A 17,121-nucleotide genomic window follows, 5' to 3' on the forward strand; every position below is an offset into this window, starting at 1 on the left:
TCCCCAAAGTAACTGATCTTAGATAACAGCAAGGGTCACTAGTTAAACTCTGTGACTCTCAGAAAGAATATAATTTATCTCAATGAGACTATGGAGAAGGCAATGGCACCCCACTCCAGTACTCTTGCCTGGAAAATCCCATGGACGGAGGAGCCTGGTAGGCTACAGTCCATGGGGTCGCTAAGAGTCAGACATGACTGAGCGACTTCACTTTCACTTTTCACTTTGATGCATCGGAAAAGGAAATGGCAACCCACTCCAGTGTTCTTGCCTGGAGAATCCCAGGGACGGTGGAGCCTGGTGGGCTTCCATCTATGGGGTCGCACAGAGTCGGACACGACTGAATCGACTTAGCAGCAGCAGCAATGAGACTAAAATCTAAGCAAACAGAACATGCAAACCCAATGAAGGTAGATTTCTAAAAGAGAGGAAACCAAAGATAGCAGGAACTCACCTAAAAATACTAAAAATCTATCACAACTTCTCTCTTAGGTTCAGCTGAGTTCAGTGGTATTCCCTAGCTCATGTGGATATTTCTCTTAGCCTAATGAAACATTCCTTGAGGAATTTTGAATCAATTCATTGGCTATTTCAGAGTCTTTTTTTCTTTAGAAAGTGCACTGATGGAAACTGTGATTTCTAACTGGGAGATTTAATTCTCCACAAGTGCTATGGCTTCACAATCCCACAAGTATCAATAAAATACTCCCAGGAAGTGTGACGTGTTAGTCGATCAGTCATGTCCGATTCTTTGCGACCCCATGGAATGTAGCTCACAAGGCTCCTCTGTCCATGGAATTCTCCAGGCAAGTATACTGGAATAGGTAGCCATGCCATTCTCCAGGGGATCTTCCCAACCTGGGGATCCAACTCGCGTCTCCAGCATTGCAGGCATATTCTTTCCTGTCTGAGTCACAGTAGCTGCCTTCGGATTTGACTTTGCAGTCACAGGTGTGTGTGTATGTGTGTGTGTGTGAGAGAGAGCACATGTGTGCACATGCACACATACATGCTATGCCCACTATGAGAACAGGGCTCTCTGTTTGGGGGGACATGGCGTGGGACACCTTCCGAGGGCAGGTGACACGGTCTGCCCCTTTGACCTTCCACAGCTGCTGGCCCCGAGAGCCCTGTCCAGGTTTAGGGGAGAAGGGGACGCCCACCTGTACTGGCTCCGGGGGAAGCTGGACCACGTGCTGCATGCGCTCGCTGTGATGGTGCCTTGATTCCTCTTCATAGATCACATCCCTCTCGTGCTGGGGAAGGTTCAAGAAACGACGGATGGTACAGAGGTTCTCCCAGAGAGTGCGGTTTTCTGGGCTGGGGTTCTCCTTCCAGCGGAGCAGTTCACACAGCCAGCCCTAGAAACACAGAAGGCCACTGAATGAACCTGTAGAGTGCACAGCCGCAGAGGGGGCTTGAGTGCAGTCAAGTACCACACCAGCTTATCATATTTTTACAACAAAATTGTTCCCACCAACCTGGGGGGACACTGAAACAGCCTGGCAACTCTGAAAACCAACTAGTGACCACACATATAGTCACACTGATACCTGAGAATCTTCAGTCTTGTTAATTACCTTATCCCCCTTCCTATTGAATACAGTCTCAATTAATTTACAGTCCCTTTGTAAAAGAAACTCAAGGATGCGTGTAGCTTTCCAATTCTCAGCATAAGTCATTCATGTTGGTCAGCTACAAATTTTAAAATTACCCGCTCAGTTGGATAGTACTCCATTCCAAGAAAAAAGTGAAAATGAACAAATATGTATTACAAAATGGCAAATTCTGAAGAGGAAATACCTAGGTATAAATAGAAATAGAAATATTTCCTCTCTAGGGAGGAAATAGTCTCACAAAGATCAATAACTCCTCCATAACACCCTTTGCTAGAACGAGAAAAGTGTATATCTGCTCAACCTCTGAATGCCTTGGGCTCCAGGCCCCTGTAACCATCACCTTCCTGCCTCAGCCACACCTGCAGGAAGGTAAGCAGTTGGACAGGTCACACCTGCAAATGTCTGCCTCCCAACTCTGGCATCCGGATGTTCTCTTGCTCGCAACTGCACGAGAAAGAAAATGTAATGCAAATAATGATGGATTATATGAAAATAATACAGAGGATGCTGTCAACATCGCTCACTGACTCATGTCAAAATATTTTACCCAGTAGCTTTCTAACCCATCATTTCCAATCTACGTTGCTCATTTTAAATACAAGGACTGTCCCATATCACGCCTCCTTCAAGAATAAGAATTTTTCTAAAAAGGTGCATAAGTAAACACACATGACTTTGTAAGAAATCTTGAAACCTCCACAAATTCTCTCATAACTTGTAAACCAATGAAAGTTCCTGACACGCATTACAAAAACCCCTCATAATATCATAAGCTGTTGTTTGTCTAACTCTCCACTGTGTCTTCTGCCTTTACCCAAAAAAAGGCAAGATTTGATTATCTCCGCTGCATCAGCCAAGACAGCAACACCAGCTGTTCTCATTGTGCAGCCTCTTCCTCGCGGCCTCCATGTTAATAACCTGATCATTCCATTTTCTCCTTCAACTGCCGGCTGCAGCGCTGCGAAGAGACAAAAACCCAGACCCATCTGCAGCAGCTGTAGGCACTGAACTGTGAAGCCACTGGGGATTTATAAACTAATCTGTAACACAACACTGCCTTGTTTTTACAAGTGAGAGGCCACATTTGCGCAGACCTGATCTTTCTTGCAATAAACTGGGAGCTGGGGAGAGTTAGAGGGCTAGGAAGAATGAAAACAAGATATCTAATCATTTGCTTGGAAATGTGCTCCCAAGTATTTTCAAAGATTTTTTTTTTTTTTTTTGCCAGTTCAGTTGAGAGACAGGTAATGGTTGATTTTCAAGGTGTAACATATATGAAAATTGAAGATGATTCAATTTTTTATCCCTATCAAAAACTAAATTATATTTTTTAAAAACACTCCTAGCCCCAAAGTGTTTCCTCAAGGGTTTCTTTGTACAAAGCAAAAAATTCTTGAAATGGAATATAAACCATCTGTGGAAAAAAAAATAAGCTCTCATTTCTCTGTCTTTTCACAGATCTGGATAAATCTCCAACTGAACTCTTTCAAATGTTTCAAACAGGTATGTTTAACATCTCCCAGGGGAGGCTACAGCATGGAGACCAATCGTTGAACAGAAAATAAAAACAAAAATCTGCATCTGTTAAAAGATGAAGTTCTGAGATATCCAGACCTTAAGGAGGACAGCACCTGCTGTTCCGCATGAGGGGTGAACTGCATTGTGGGAAGCCACAGCTTGAAAGGAGACAGGTGACAGCTGAGTGGTATCTCCACTTACATACTCGGAATGTCTCGCACAACATTCATTGCTGCATTTGATTTATATGCGCTGTTATAATCTGCACTCATTACAATCACTTAGAACAAACTACAGGCCTCGTTATGGACTGGGCGCTGTCTGCCATCAGTCTTTAAGAAGTGTAGTGCTCAATTTGCCCACTGACAAGCAAGGTCCTGACCTTGAAGCTATTAGGGAGTGGATTAGACACAAGTGTGATCATGTGTGCAGACATAAGCAAACCAAATTAATTTCTGGCACAGGGAGGTAGCCAACAAGACCCTGTTCTTAGGGCACCGGAGAACTTCCTCAAATCCCTGATGGAGCTGAGCTAATAGCATGTTTAAGGGAACCCAGTTTTGAAGATGAAGCACATTCATGGTATTTAGAGGGTTATTAATCTAGTTTCCCCACAAAGTGTTTGCTTGGCTGATCAGATTAAGGGATGGAGCCTTCAACAGTGCACCCCCACCACAGCAGGCCCCAAGAAATCTGTGATACTTCACAGCCTTGGACATATTGCACCATGTGTACCCAGCTGCTTCAATAATTAGCTTATGAATGTATCAGCTGGTTCTGTGATTTTTATAAATAATAACTAACCTACAGAGCAGAAACATTGTCAAGAGCCTTACAGTAACACAAAACCACAAGGAGTTCCTAACTTGCTCATCTACTAAATGCCGATATTCCCTACTAGAGGAGCTCCTGCAATGCCATCTATAAATATTTATCCTGTGTCTGAAATGGCAGTGTATTTTTGTCAGTTTTCTTCACGGCAGCCATGATTCGCTTTCCCCTCACTCTGACTCACTTGCTCACTCCACGGATTTGTGCGTTTATCTTCCGGAAATCTATTCTTCCACCTCACTTCCCATTTCACCCTCCATCTTTTGATTCACATGATCCCTCCACCAGCCCATTTGGGAAGCTTATCTCTGTTTTCTCAAAAAGGCCTGTTATTAGTTTGTTTGGCGGCTAATGAATTTTCCAGAAAGGGCCACGCTGTTGCCTGCACACACATGTATGTATTGTGAGTGAACCCACTACAGAAGAGATAGAGTCCCACGTTGGGATTTTTTTCATTTATATAATTTTTGCATGCCATCCAAGAAAGTTTTGCAGTATCAGGCAAAAAAAAAAAAGTGTAAATGTCAAATAAAACAGTGACAGATGACAGTATTCTCTATTGAATAGCACTGTTTCTGTCGTGCATGTTCAATGGGAACTCATGAATTATTAATAAACAAATCTCCTTTTTCTGTTAAAAATCTCAAGTAGGTTTTTTGTTGTTGTTCCCTATGTGTTATGTGGAGCATTCCAGGAGAATTATTTTCATTTTATAGATGCTGATGCAGAAGTTCATCTGATTTCCAGCCTTGGCCAGCCTTGTGAGCAGGGACCAGGAACTGTGGAATATATACCTAGCTGTAATTTCTCTTTTAGCCTGGAAATAAGCTTTGATCAAAGGTTGGCTGAATATTCATAAAGTCAGTTTAGCTTTTTTAGTCTGGGAAAACTGAGGCTGAATTACGTGTACCTGACCACAGCAAGGAAGCATAGAATATTCAGTTTGGAGACTGAACTGCTAGGTTCCTGCTATGACAATAAATTACTGGGTGACCTTTGGATAAGGTCTTAGATCTTCTGGAAGCTTAACTATAAAAGAAGGAGTTTACAAAAGATGATCTTTAAGTTCCCTTCCAGCTCCACAATCTGTGATCTGTTTCCTGGTTATTTGTCAGAAACAACAGATAATGATTAGCCACCAGGTCAAAGTACAAAGGATAAAAACCACCTTGGTCAAGTGATCAAGGTCAACATCACCAGTGATGACATATCCACACTAAGAACTCTGTGATATGATTCACTGCAAAGGACACAACATAGTATCTGAGGTAGACTTGCCCAAAATGCATAATCTCAGTCAAATCATGGCAAACCCTGATTGAGAGACTTTTTTCAACAAAATAACCAATCAGTACTCTTTAAAAGTGACAAGGTCATTAAAAAGAAAAAAGGAAAGAAAAGAGAAGAATGGTCACAAACTGCAGAAAGCTAAGAACAATTAACTAAATGCAATGTGGTTCCTGATTGGGGTCCTGGCACCAAAAAAGGAAATTAGTGGAAATACTATTAATATTTAGTATAATATTAATTTAAAAATAGTGAAATTAGAATAAAGTTTTTAGTCGGTAGTATTAAAACACTGATAGTTTCCTGGTTTTGATAACTGCACTATGGTAATACAGTGTACATTAGGGGAAGCTAGGTGAGAAATATATGGAAACTGTAACATTTTGCAAAGTCTCTGTGAGTCTAAAATGTGTTCAAATACAGACGTTTGAAAAAATACAGCGACTACCTGAAACTTACATAGGAAAATGTACATGGAACTTAAGTGTAATGATGCCAAGAAATTTACAATTTAAATACTTTTACCTTCAAATTCTGAACCCAAAGAAAGCATATAAGTTCAAAGGCTACATCCTTTTGATCAATGGTTAAAGAGTTCCCAAGCATTCAGGCCATAAGCAAATAATACTTATTAACATTTCATTTTAATCATCTCATCAGCCTCTTAAACAAATATATTTCCCTCAGGAGAGAAAACAACTCTGACCACCTTTTCCCAACTATGCAGGTGAGGTGACACTCACACCAGTCAAGAGATAGTTTATTTACAACCCACATGTTCCTAAAAAGTTGTACGTCAATCTAAATTTTGGAGAAGGCAATGGCACCCCACTCCAGTATTCTTGCCTGGAGAATTCCAGGGATGGCGGAGCCTGGTGGGTTGCCATCTATGGGGTCGCACAGAGTCGGACACGGCTGAAGCGACTTAGCGGCAACAGCAGCAATCTAAATTTATAAAGCAAATAAAGTTGTAAATGTATCAGGAATCCTTACTACTTGAAGAAATGTATTATTATTCCTTTTTGAAAGATGAATAACAGCCCCACAGTTTATCCTTTAGTAAACTGATAGTTTTACTGAGGATTTACTTAAACGAGACACCTCTAGTTCACAATTTAGGAACACTAGAAGCAGCAACAATAAGAACCACAATTTGTTCCTATTTTTTCCTCATGGTTTCATCTCCCATCAATTCTCCCATGGACCTTGTGCTTTGGCCACTGTGAATTACTCACAATTCCTGAATAGACTTGATATATTCTCATCTTCATGCTTTTGCTCATGTTACTCCCTTTGCTGGAAAACTTGACTCAATTTTCTATCCCGTTTATAAGAAGTTGTAATTCACTTAATTTTCATTGTTACTGTTTACTTAAAAGGTTAGTTGAGATCACCAACAGGAAAGTATATAATTCTGACCATGAAATTCAAGGAAAATGTCATTACAGAGAACCGGATTCATAATGTGGGTCTTAAAAGATAAAGATGACTTTCACCAGAGAAATTTCATCTTAATCTTATAGGCCATGGGAGTCACTGAAGGCTTTTTAACTGATATGACAAAGGATTCTTACTTTACATTATTTTTCTTTTTATTTTTTATTGAAGGATAATTGCTTTACAGAATGTTGTTGTTTTCTGTCAAACCTCAACATAAATCAGCCATAGGTATACATATATCCCCTCTCTTTTGAAAGGGAGAGTAAGTGACTGGAATAACATTCTAAGCACAGAAAGCAGTATCAGCAAATGCAGGGGCTTAAAAAAGTAACACATTTGGTAATCAGAAGCAACTTTGTGCAGCTAAAGCACAGTCTAGAAATGGAGGTGGGTGGCAGATTATAAAGAATAACATGCAAAGAAATTTCATCTTAATCTTATAGGCCATGGGAGTCACTGAAGGCTTTTTAACTGATATGACAAAGGATTCTTACTTTACATTTTTTTCTTTTTATTTTTTATTGAAGGATAATTGCTTTACATAAGTTTGTTGTTTTCTGTCAAACCTCAACATAAATCAGCCATAGGTATACATATATCCCCTCTCTTTTGAACCTCCCTCCCATTTCCCTCCCCAACCCACCCCTCTAGGTTGATACAGAGCCCCTGTTTGAGTTTCCTGAGCCACACAGCAAATTCCCGTTGGCTATCTATTTTACATATGGCAATGTAGGTTTCCATGTTACTCTTTTCATATATCCCACCTTCTCCTCCCCTCTCTCCATGTCCATAAGTCTATTCTCTATGTCTGTTTCTCCACTGCTGCCTTGTAAATAAATTCTTCAGTAGCATTTTCCGAGACCCTATTATACGAGTGAAGTGAGTCAGAAAGAGAAAGATAAATATCATATTCTAACGCACATATATGGAATATTCTTTCCATTTTTAATTTCCTTCCTCCATTACTTCCTTCCTCTCTTCTTTTTTAACAAGAAGTCCTTGGAGAAAAGACTATGATAAAGTTAAGAACTCCACTTACCCTAGCCTAGATATCTTTTCTTTTTCATAGTAAAATCATGTTGCTGGGTATTAATCAGGTCCTACAATGGCCTGCTACTGGTAAACTGCACACACTGCATAGGCTTTATCCTCCAGCTTTTGTTCTTTAAAAAATGACATATATCCTAAACACCAAACCATATCATTTAACTCTCATTATTTTAATCATTTGTGTGTGTGTGCGTGTGTGTGTGCTGTTGTTGTTGCTCAAGTGAGAATTTTTAAAGCTCTCTCACATTGAAAATGAATGAGGAAGAACAATATCTATTATCCTTATAAAAAAAGAAAGGTTTAAAAATTTCAAATATACAATAAATGTGACATACTTTCCACACTACACATCAAATGCTGAGAATATTCAAATGACCAGGGAAGTCTTTCAGAAAACAATAATACAGCCTAGTGTCTGAATTTGGAGCCCATTAGATATGGGTTTTAATCCTAGCTCCATGCCTAGGTTTAAGTGATGGGGGAGGGGAAGGAGATGGGAAGAGTGGGGTTCCTGTCCGTGGTACTGAAATTTCATTGTGTACTAAGTTACTTGTTTTCCTACCCCAGGACACAGGTAATCACTCCAACTTCTGCCTGTTCCCACATTTTTTTCCTAAAAAAAAAAAAATTCTGTGTTGGTGACACAGTTCCTAGTTTTTATAGCATTTCTGAACAAATACAAACCAGGACTTGCTAAGAAACAAATGCAAGTCCACAGACTGATTTGATCTCCAAAAAGAGATACAGTAAAATAAATTTGTTCTTCTTAAGTAAGGTTGTACTCGCTTTGAAGACCAAGGTCTTGTCAGTTGTTACCGTTTGCCCTGAGGAACCTAGCACAGAGCCGACGAGTGAACTCTGTCTACAAATAGTAAGAAGCCTCCACCCTCTTTGCCCATCTAGGAACTCCAATGAATGAATAAGTTGACAAATGAACAGCTCTCTTCAGGAGAATGACTCAAGGCTTCTTGCAACAGACATGTAAAAGGCCATTTAGTCACCCACATCTTCAATACAGAAAATGTCAGCATATGTAACCAAAAGGAAACATTTTCGGAGTGTCTCAAAAGAAAATTCATATTATTAACCACAGACAGTTCGCCTTCTAAATGGAAGCACATAAAGTCCCCAAACAAACTTTTTTAACTGTGAAAGAATTTCTCTTCAGCTGGTTGAGACTCTTCTGAAGTGTGAAATGAGCCAGATAATATTCAGCTCTTGTTTCTTAGTCACTGAATTCTCTTTTCATGAATCCAATAAGTGTCTATTAAAATAAATAAACCCCCTAATGATTCAAGATAACCTAATCAAGAAAACTGAAATGGATAAAAGGCTAAACTGCAAGGGAGACTTGTCAAGGGCTTCAATGCATCCCTGACGAGGAGGTCATCTAAACCTGAAAAAAGATTTGTGCTGAGCATTTGGTTACAGTTCAAGGTTAATTATTTTATACCTTGAATGTAGTAAGTAAAAATGATCTGCTTCTTTTTTTATTTCTCAAAATTGTACACTAAGTTCTAAACTGTATTTTCATGGGGACTAATTTTCAGCTGTCTCTGGGCATGTGTCTCACATTTCTATGGATGTGTTTGTAAAGATTGAATCTGTAATTGAGAGTAATGAAAATTTTATTTCAGAACAACTCCTTAACCTCTGTTATAAAGGGCTCAAGTTAAGAAGGGATTTCATAAAATCTTGTTGTCTTCCTTACCATGGAAATATGGGATATGCATAGCTATATAATAGTATAGAGATTTGGGAAGACTTTATACAAGTGTGTACACACATACTTAAACACATACATGGGAACATGCATCTAAAAAAAAAAAGCCACCTATATCCATCAAAAAGAAGAATGAATCTGGAGTCTTCTCCACTTAAATATTAAAAACATATTAACAGTAAAATGTACTAGACTAAAATATTTCTAGTCCCAGACTTCAGATTCAAATTCCAGGGTACCTGTGATATAAGGTATATATATTATAATATATATATACCATAATATACCTATGATACATACCATATATACTTATAATACAAAGTATATATATATATATACACACACATATATATACACATACACACACACATATATATGATACAAGGTGTATATATATATATACACACATACATATATGATACAAGGTATATATATTAATATATATTATTATATACAAGGTACTATATATTAATATTATGAACACTGCCTCAAGAACTCATAAGTGTGGGGGAAAAAAACAGACACAGCAGAAACCCAGGAACAAAACTTGTTTGAGAGATTAGGACTGGGACTAAAGTGAGGCATGCAAGCAACTAATGTGCAAAAATTAAGGAATGTGACTCTGAAAGGGTGTGCCTCCTTGGACTGTACCCTAAAACCTAGTGTGTCTAATCCTAGTCTTCAGCTTGTGAAAGCAAGATGATTCAATGGTCTCTATGACAAAATAGCAGGAACTAGTCACCGCACCAACATTCTCCAGCTGTAAGAACCATGGTTTAACTCAATATCACCTCCAAAAGAAGGCTGGGAGAGTTCAGAAAGATGGCTTTTAATATATCAACCTGATCTGCTTCAAAGTCATATGCAATTTTCTAAAAGTGTTGTGTCATGAACAGGCAAAAGAATGCAACTCAAAGATTTCTGCAATAGAGGAAGATGTGCTTAAACCCAGCACAGAAATTTCAGCAATGGGTAAAGGTACCCGACACTTTATGAACTGCATATGAACTCTACGTATTAACCTTCACTGATATCTAATTAAGGGTTCCCATAAAGGCTAGATTTAGGGCATGAAACATAATCAATTGTGAAGAACCCAATTCCTCACTATAGGGATGAAGTAAAAATTGAGATCTTGAGGGAATTTCTGTTGATTATTTCTCAAAAGAATCTATTCCTTTGAATTATGCTGAGAGAAAAAGGAGGAAAGTGAAGGGTTTAACTTGATGCTTAGGCATCACTGTACTTACTCACTGTCCACTTAATTTGGCATTTGAGAATACTGAGAAGCCTAATTTCTTCACTACTTGCTGTGATAATTTTTTTCAAATGGCAATTGTAGTGTAAATATGTTCATTTGTTTCATGTAAGTTTGGTGGGCAGCACTGACATTGTAGTATAATGCCCCAGTTGACAAGAGTAGAAGCTGCTTTTTGATAGGCTGTCAAAATGGGTTTGAGAAAAAGCTGCTCATCAGGAAGGGGCAGGCAAGGCCACACACCTCATTTTAGTCTGCCTTATACACCGGAGACAAGATGGCAGGAGCAAAAGCACTGGAAGTGAGACGAGACCACCACCTCATTCTACACGTGGCATCATACAGCCAGTTTTTCCTGTCACTCTTTATACCAGAGATCAGGGCAAACATTTACTTCCAATGTGGTGGTTTAGTTGCTAAGTCATGTCCGACTCTTGTGACCCCATGGACTGTAGCCCACCAGGTTTCTCTGTCCACGGGATTCTCCAGGCAAGAATCCTGGAGTGGGTTGCGATTTCCTTCTTCAGAGGACCTTTCTGAGCCAGGGATTGAACCCAGGTCTCCTCCATTGTAGGAAGATTCTTTACCAACTGAGCCACCAGGGAAGCCCCAATAGCCTGAGCAATCCTAGTCCCAATAAAGCCATCTCTATAAGGGAACTTAATAAAAAAGGTAACTGTCAAACCACTTTCAGGGCAAAGCGGCAAAATTGATCCTTGTGTAATATTTTCTAAAAGCTAAGAAATAAATAATGAGACTGAAGATACTTTACAATTCATAAATATACTCTCCCATGAGAAAAGGTGGTTTAAAAATTTACAATTTATAACTGTCTTATTACAATATAATCCCAGCCAGGATATAAACACACACGTGCAAACCTGCACTTACACATTAGAAGACTAAAAGGTTAATACCAACTACTTCTGGATTGTGGAATTATGGGTGATTCATATTTTGCCTTTATATTTTTTTTCATTTTATTTTTTAAAATGAGGATGGGGCATTGCAGGTGACATTTCAGGGGGTGTGCAATCTCTCCTTGTCACCTGACGATGCCCAAGGGCACATGGCCCTCATCTCGATAGGCCTTTGCAGCACTTGCAGAACCTGCAGGCCCCAGCCGGGAGGTGGGCCTGGGGGGAGCACAGTAAGGCAGCATGCAGCTCTGACCGCAGATGCTATAGCAGGTACAAGGGGGCAGGACCGCTAGCTGGGGATCATATGTGGAGCCATATGCAGAGCCCACCTGGTGGAAGAGGGAGAGGTGGAAATTTCCAGTTGTTCAGGGTTTTGTTTTGCTTTTGTTTATTATAAACACTTTATATTAGCCAAAACTGTAGTCAGCTGAGTCATTCAAAATGCCTTAGGTGAAGGTATAGAGGTAGCAACCCTCAAGCATCGCTGGCAAGGACATCACTGGAATGTAAATCCTATCATTATTTTCGATACAGTAGGACTAGAAATGATTTACATACCCACGAAGGGAAGAGAATCAAATTGTGGTGCATTCAATCCATCCAATATGACATAGGAGCTTAAGAGAATAAGAGGACTAAGTGTGCTGATATGGAAAGATCTTTAGGATTTGTAAAGAAAAAATCATGTGTAAAGTATGCTAGTCATTTGTGCATAGGGACAAAGAAAGCCTATAAACTTGTATTTCCAAAGATACAGGAGAAATGTTGGCAGCGGCTGCCTCTAAGGATGGCTAAGGGGTGAGGGATGGAGGAAGACTATTCACTGTATACTCTTTTGTCCCTTTTGAAGCTTATATAATGAACATATGCTACCTATTCAAAATAAATAGCATTAAAGAAGAAAAGAAATGCCTTTGAATTAAAGAATAAAAATAAAATGAGGATGTTTTACTTAAGTAATCATAAAACAGAAGTTATTTCTTTAAAAAGGAAATATGTACAACTAACTTGTGCCTGGGACATTTTTAAGAAGAGACATACAAAAGCAAAAATTAATATGGTAACCCATGATTGAATGAAGAAAATACGTTAGCACTGTACTGAAAGTGATATAAACTCCAATAGCAAAGAGCAGTAAAAGGAAGGAAACAAACCAAACGATATACCAATTATTTTTCTTTATGTACCGTTGTCTGTCTTTATTTTTACCTTTAAAAGGATCTGCTATGGAGACCTGTATATTTTAAATCATTTAACTTGTTAGTCAAATTAGATCATCTATAAGGAAATATTTTATAATAAAGAATGTTCATAAAATCTGAGTTTATAATCTACATCTAAAGTTTAAGAAGCCTTCTACTTAGGATTACAGCTTGTTAAGTCAGTAAGTGAGAACATACAATATGAATATGAATATATACATATTTCTTTGTGAAACAATGATAAGGAATAAAGGCCAATCAGTACACAAAATTTATTTAATCATAGCATACATAAAGTATACAACATATTGAAACCCAGTCACCACGAAGAACACAGCTTCTATGGAGGAAATTATTTCAGAATTGTATACCAAGGGCCAGAAACTCTTTCCCCACTGTGGTGGGGTCACAGTTGTGCCTCCCTCCCTTTTCTGCAGTAGGAGTGAGGACTCTCTCATTCCTGATCCTAGCAGTAGCTCCTGCAGCTTGTGGGCCTGGAAGGTGTGTGGGGCAGGAATAACTCAAGGACTGGCAGGGGTTTTTAAATCCTGGTGGTAATGATGAGGACATCCTACAATGTCATCCCTTCAGAGGACCCCCCCTTATTCCCAGGTCACTCCCTCTTTTATACCAGCAGACTCTGGGGTTGGCCCTTTTATTACCACCAACTGAGCTTTACAACCAGGTTGTCTCTTTCCCTTTTTTGCAGTGTTTCAGCTTCTCTCTGGAGAAGGCAATGGCACCCCGCTCCAGTACTCTTGCCTGGAAAATCCCATGGACGGAGGAGCCTGGTGGGCTGCAGTCCATGGGGTCGCTAAGAGTCGGACACGACTGAGTGACTTCACTTTCACTTTTCACTTTCATGCATTGGAGAAGGAAATGGCAACTCACTCCAGTGTTGTTGCCTGGAGAATCCCAGGGACGGGGGAGCCTGGTGGGCTGCCATCTATGGGGTCACACAGAGTTGGACATGACTGAAGCGACTTAGCAGCAGCAGCAGCAGCTTCTCTCTACCTTCCTAATGATAGAAAGCAAGACCCTCCTGTCCCGCCAAAAAAAAAAAAAAGAGAGAAAAGAAAAAAAGAAAGCAAACCTAGTGCACTTCTAACATTTTTATTCATTTATTTTATTTGTTTAATGAAGGCAAAGTAGAACAGGAGTAAGTCCATTCCCATTCCTCTACCTACTCTATTTCCACCCAAACTTAATAGGAAAAGACGTGTGTGGAGCTGGCTCTTTGGGTGTACAAATAATAAAGTTTCACTCTCCTTTCAAAATAAAACCAACCTCAGATCAACCTCAGCATTCCATGAGCTGAATACTGAAAGCAATATAAAAAAGAGAAGCAGGCAGGAGAGGAGAGAAATAGTGAGTTAACATCTGGGGAAAGGGGCAGCTGATGTCAACAGAAAGAAATGCAGCTAAAGATGCTGTCACGAAGCACATGGCCATCCCTGGAGCACTGTAATGGCGGTGCCACACAGGTCACTGTGTTTGCTCCCTGCTGGATTTCCATTTCCCAGATCACATGTGATAAACTGCACTTGGGGAGGAAGGGAGAGTGGGAGACTAACTCTACAGAATCTGAGGGACTGGGACACAGAGTTCCTGTAGTCACTTAGACCGCACACTTGGGTGCTTATTCTCTGGGGGCCCTTTGTATGTAGGGCCATACTGAAGTTGTGAGGGAAATGCCACATGCCTTTCCACTATGGTTCCTGCTGAGGACCCCTGGTCCTAGTTCACAGAGAACAGCCATTGACCATAGTTCATGCCATCCCATGAAGACCAATAATCTGAATATTCCGCAGAAAGAAAAGAGAGTCTTCAGAACCCACATACACATACACACACACACACACAACACCTAAAATTGATCCTAAATTGAAAATGAAACAAAAGTAAAAGGTGAAATGTATGTAAGCATGCTTTTCCCCCTGCTTTTCTTTCTTTGGCTTCTCTCACATGAAGAAAAGGTCAAGGATCAGACAGGAGGCACTCAGTGGAACTGGATGATGGGCTGGCCTGGCCATGACAAAGGAGCCGGAGCCCAGTTAAAGGAACAGGTGGTCTTCGACCCTACAAATGCACCCTGATGTAACCCACACACTAAGGAAACACACACTTTCCAGTAATATTGTTTTCACCAACAGGACCACATGCATAACTACAAATGCTTGTCACTCTTAGTTCCTTTTCTGAACCCCTCTTCCAACTATGCCTGTTTTCTAAACTCTTACAGCCCTTGAGGAACCTCTTGCTCCACCACTCTCAGTCTCTAAAAATGTCCTCTCCTTTTCCTACTCTTCATTCAAAGTTTGCCTAACACACAGGCAGTGTAAGGTTACTATTTTTATTATGATGACAGCGATTCATAGCAAGGAATGAATGAGATTTAATGGAGGGTTCCTTTCTATTTTAAGACATGTAAAATGGAAGAGGAGGGGTTAGTATGTGTGTTTGAACAGGGCCTTCCAGGCTCAAATCCACTCCAGTTCACAAGAGTTTCTATTTAAGGTTCTCCTAATTTTACCTCCAAGAGAATGGAGTACCCTTACTTCCTCAGTCACTCCATACACACACACACACACACACACACACACACACACATACACATACACACACAAAACCCTTATGGACATGTACCAAATACAAACAACATCATGCCATTGATTTCATTAAGGATGCTTTTTATCAAGCAAATGCTGGTAGTACTTACAAAGCAGAGTGAATGTCTTATGTTAAATTGCCTTTGAAACTATCAGCTAAGTTTATTTTGTTTGACAGTGCCGTTTTTAAGACACTTAACACCTGATTTGCAAATCTCTATCAGCTGTTTACAAATAAAGTTCCTTATTCATAAACGAGAATGAAATCACCATCCTAATGGAAAACAAACAAGAAATAAAGCATCTTATCTCCATTTAGGCTCAATCTCACCTTTTAGCACATCAGGTCCTAGAACTATATTTCACTCCAAGCTCTACAGAAACAGGGCTACTGAGTTCTGCAGGCAATAAAAATTTGGGGAGCTACATTTGTGCCAACTGGCAAACAGTTTTCAATCAGCCACCTGAACTACTTGGGGAGGCTGGAGTCAACACTATTTTCAGAAGCAATAGTGCAAAGTCAACAGGAAGATGATAAGCATTCTGAATCAAGTTCTTAGACTATGGCCTCGAGTTTTTCTAGAAAGCAGTTATAAAAGGAGGACTGAGTGCAACTTTGATATTTACATCAAGTCACGACTAAGGGGCAGGTTTGCAAAAGCAATTGTGTAGTTTTATACTTACTGCAGATTTACCACATATGTCCTTTATTACACAGTGGAAAACCATTAAATGCACAGTAGTTTTGCCAAGTGGCATTATGCATTTAACAGCTTTATTCGTTTAACAGCTCCAACTCTCATTATACTTTGCCATGTGGTACATGGGATTTTATGCGTTTAACAGTTTAAGAAGGCTCTATGGTATTTTCTTTTCATGTATTTCATCCTATGATTGGACATGATATGTTAGCCAACTATACTGCAATGATTTCATTGATGAGAGGAAGAATAATCTGGAAAAATCATGACATCAAAATTGAATAGGGGAAACAAATATTTCAACCCTCTTCGAAATTGCTGAATATTCTACTGCTCTCTTTTTATTAACATCTGAAAAATAATTTAGGTTATTGTAAAACTACAGGTAAAAAGAGTCTATTCCCCAAACCATATAATTAGTATACATGTAGCATTTAACTATCATTTTAAAAACTTAATTTTCATTAAAAACAATCTTGCTTAAAACAATATTCAGTAACTTCCTTTCTCTACAGCACAAAGCAGATCTGTTCAGATGATGGACCATTTTACCATTTACATATGTAGGGATGAAAGCATTTGTCATGCAAGCCCACAGAGGAAATCAAGCTCTGAATTAAAGGACTCTCAAAATTAAGCTTTAACTAACTTTTGTTTTCTCCACCCTACATCTGAGTAATTGTTCAACCCAGAAATAAATAAGTAGGCACCTCAACATAACCCATTCTAGGATAGGGCCGTAGTTGTCCCTTTAAACGAATTGAAACAGATACTACAGCCCTTCAACTGTCGCTGCTTTCAGAAATAAAAAACCTAAGCATCTGTCTACTTTCTCCCTGGAGCATTCCATTCCCCACAATCGCAGCACTCTGCAAAACTGTACTGGATAAGCTTCTCTGTTTTTCTGTTAAAGATCTCAGCACTCACTCTGCAGTCCCCAATGTGCGTTTTCTCCTGGAAAAA

At 39.5% G+C, this 17,121-nt stretch overlaps 1 protein-coding gene across 1 annotated transcript in view; it reads right to left on the bottom strand.

Moving 5' to 3' along the window:
- SATB2 (SATB homeobox 2) overlaps positions 1-17,121 on the bottom strand; it is a 199,157-nt gene that overhangs the window by 33,011 nt on the left and 149,025 nt on the right. The window contains exon 10 of the mRNA XM_081577716.1: positions 1,164-1,361. Coding sequence (XP_081433842.1) covers positions 1,164-1,361 — 198 coding nt within the window. The remainder of the gene's footprint in view (positions 1-1,163; positions 1,362-17,121) is intronic.

The sequence above is a fragment of the Giraffa tippelskirchi genome, chromosome 3 (assembly GCF_054371585.1).
Source record: "Giraffa tippelskirchi isolate mGirTip1 chromosome 3, T2T-mGirTip1v1.2.pri, whole genome shotgun sequence".
Lineage (NCBI taxonomy): Eukaryota > Metazoa > Chordata > Mammalia > Artiodactyla > Giraffidae > Giraffa > Giraffa tippelskirchi.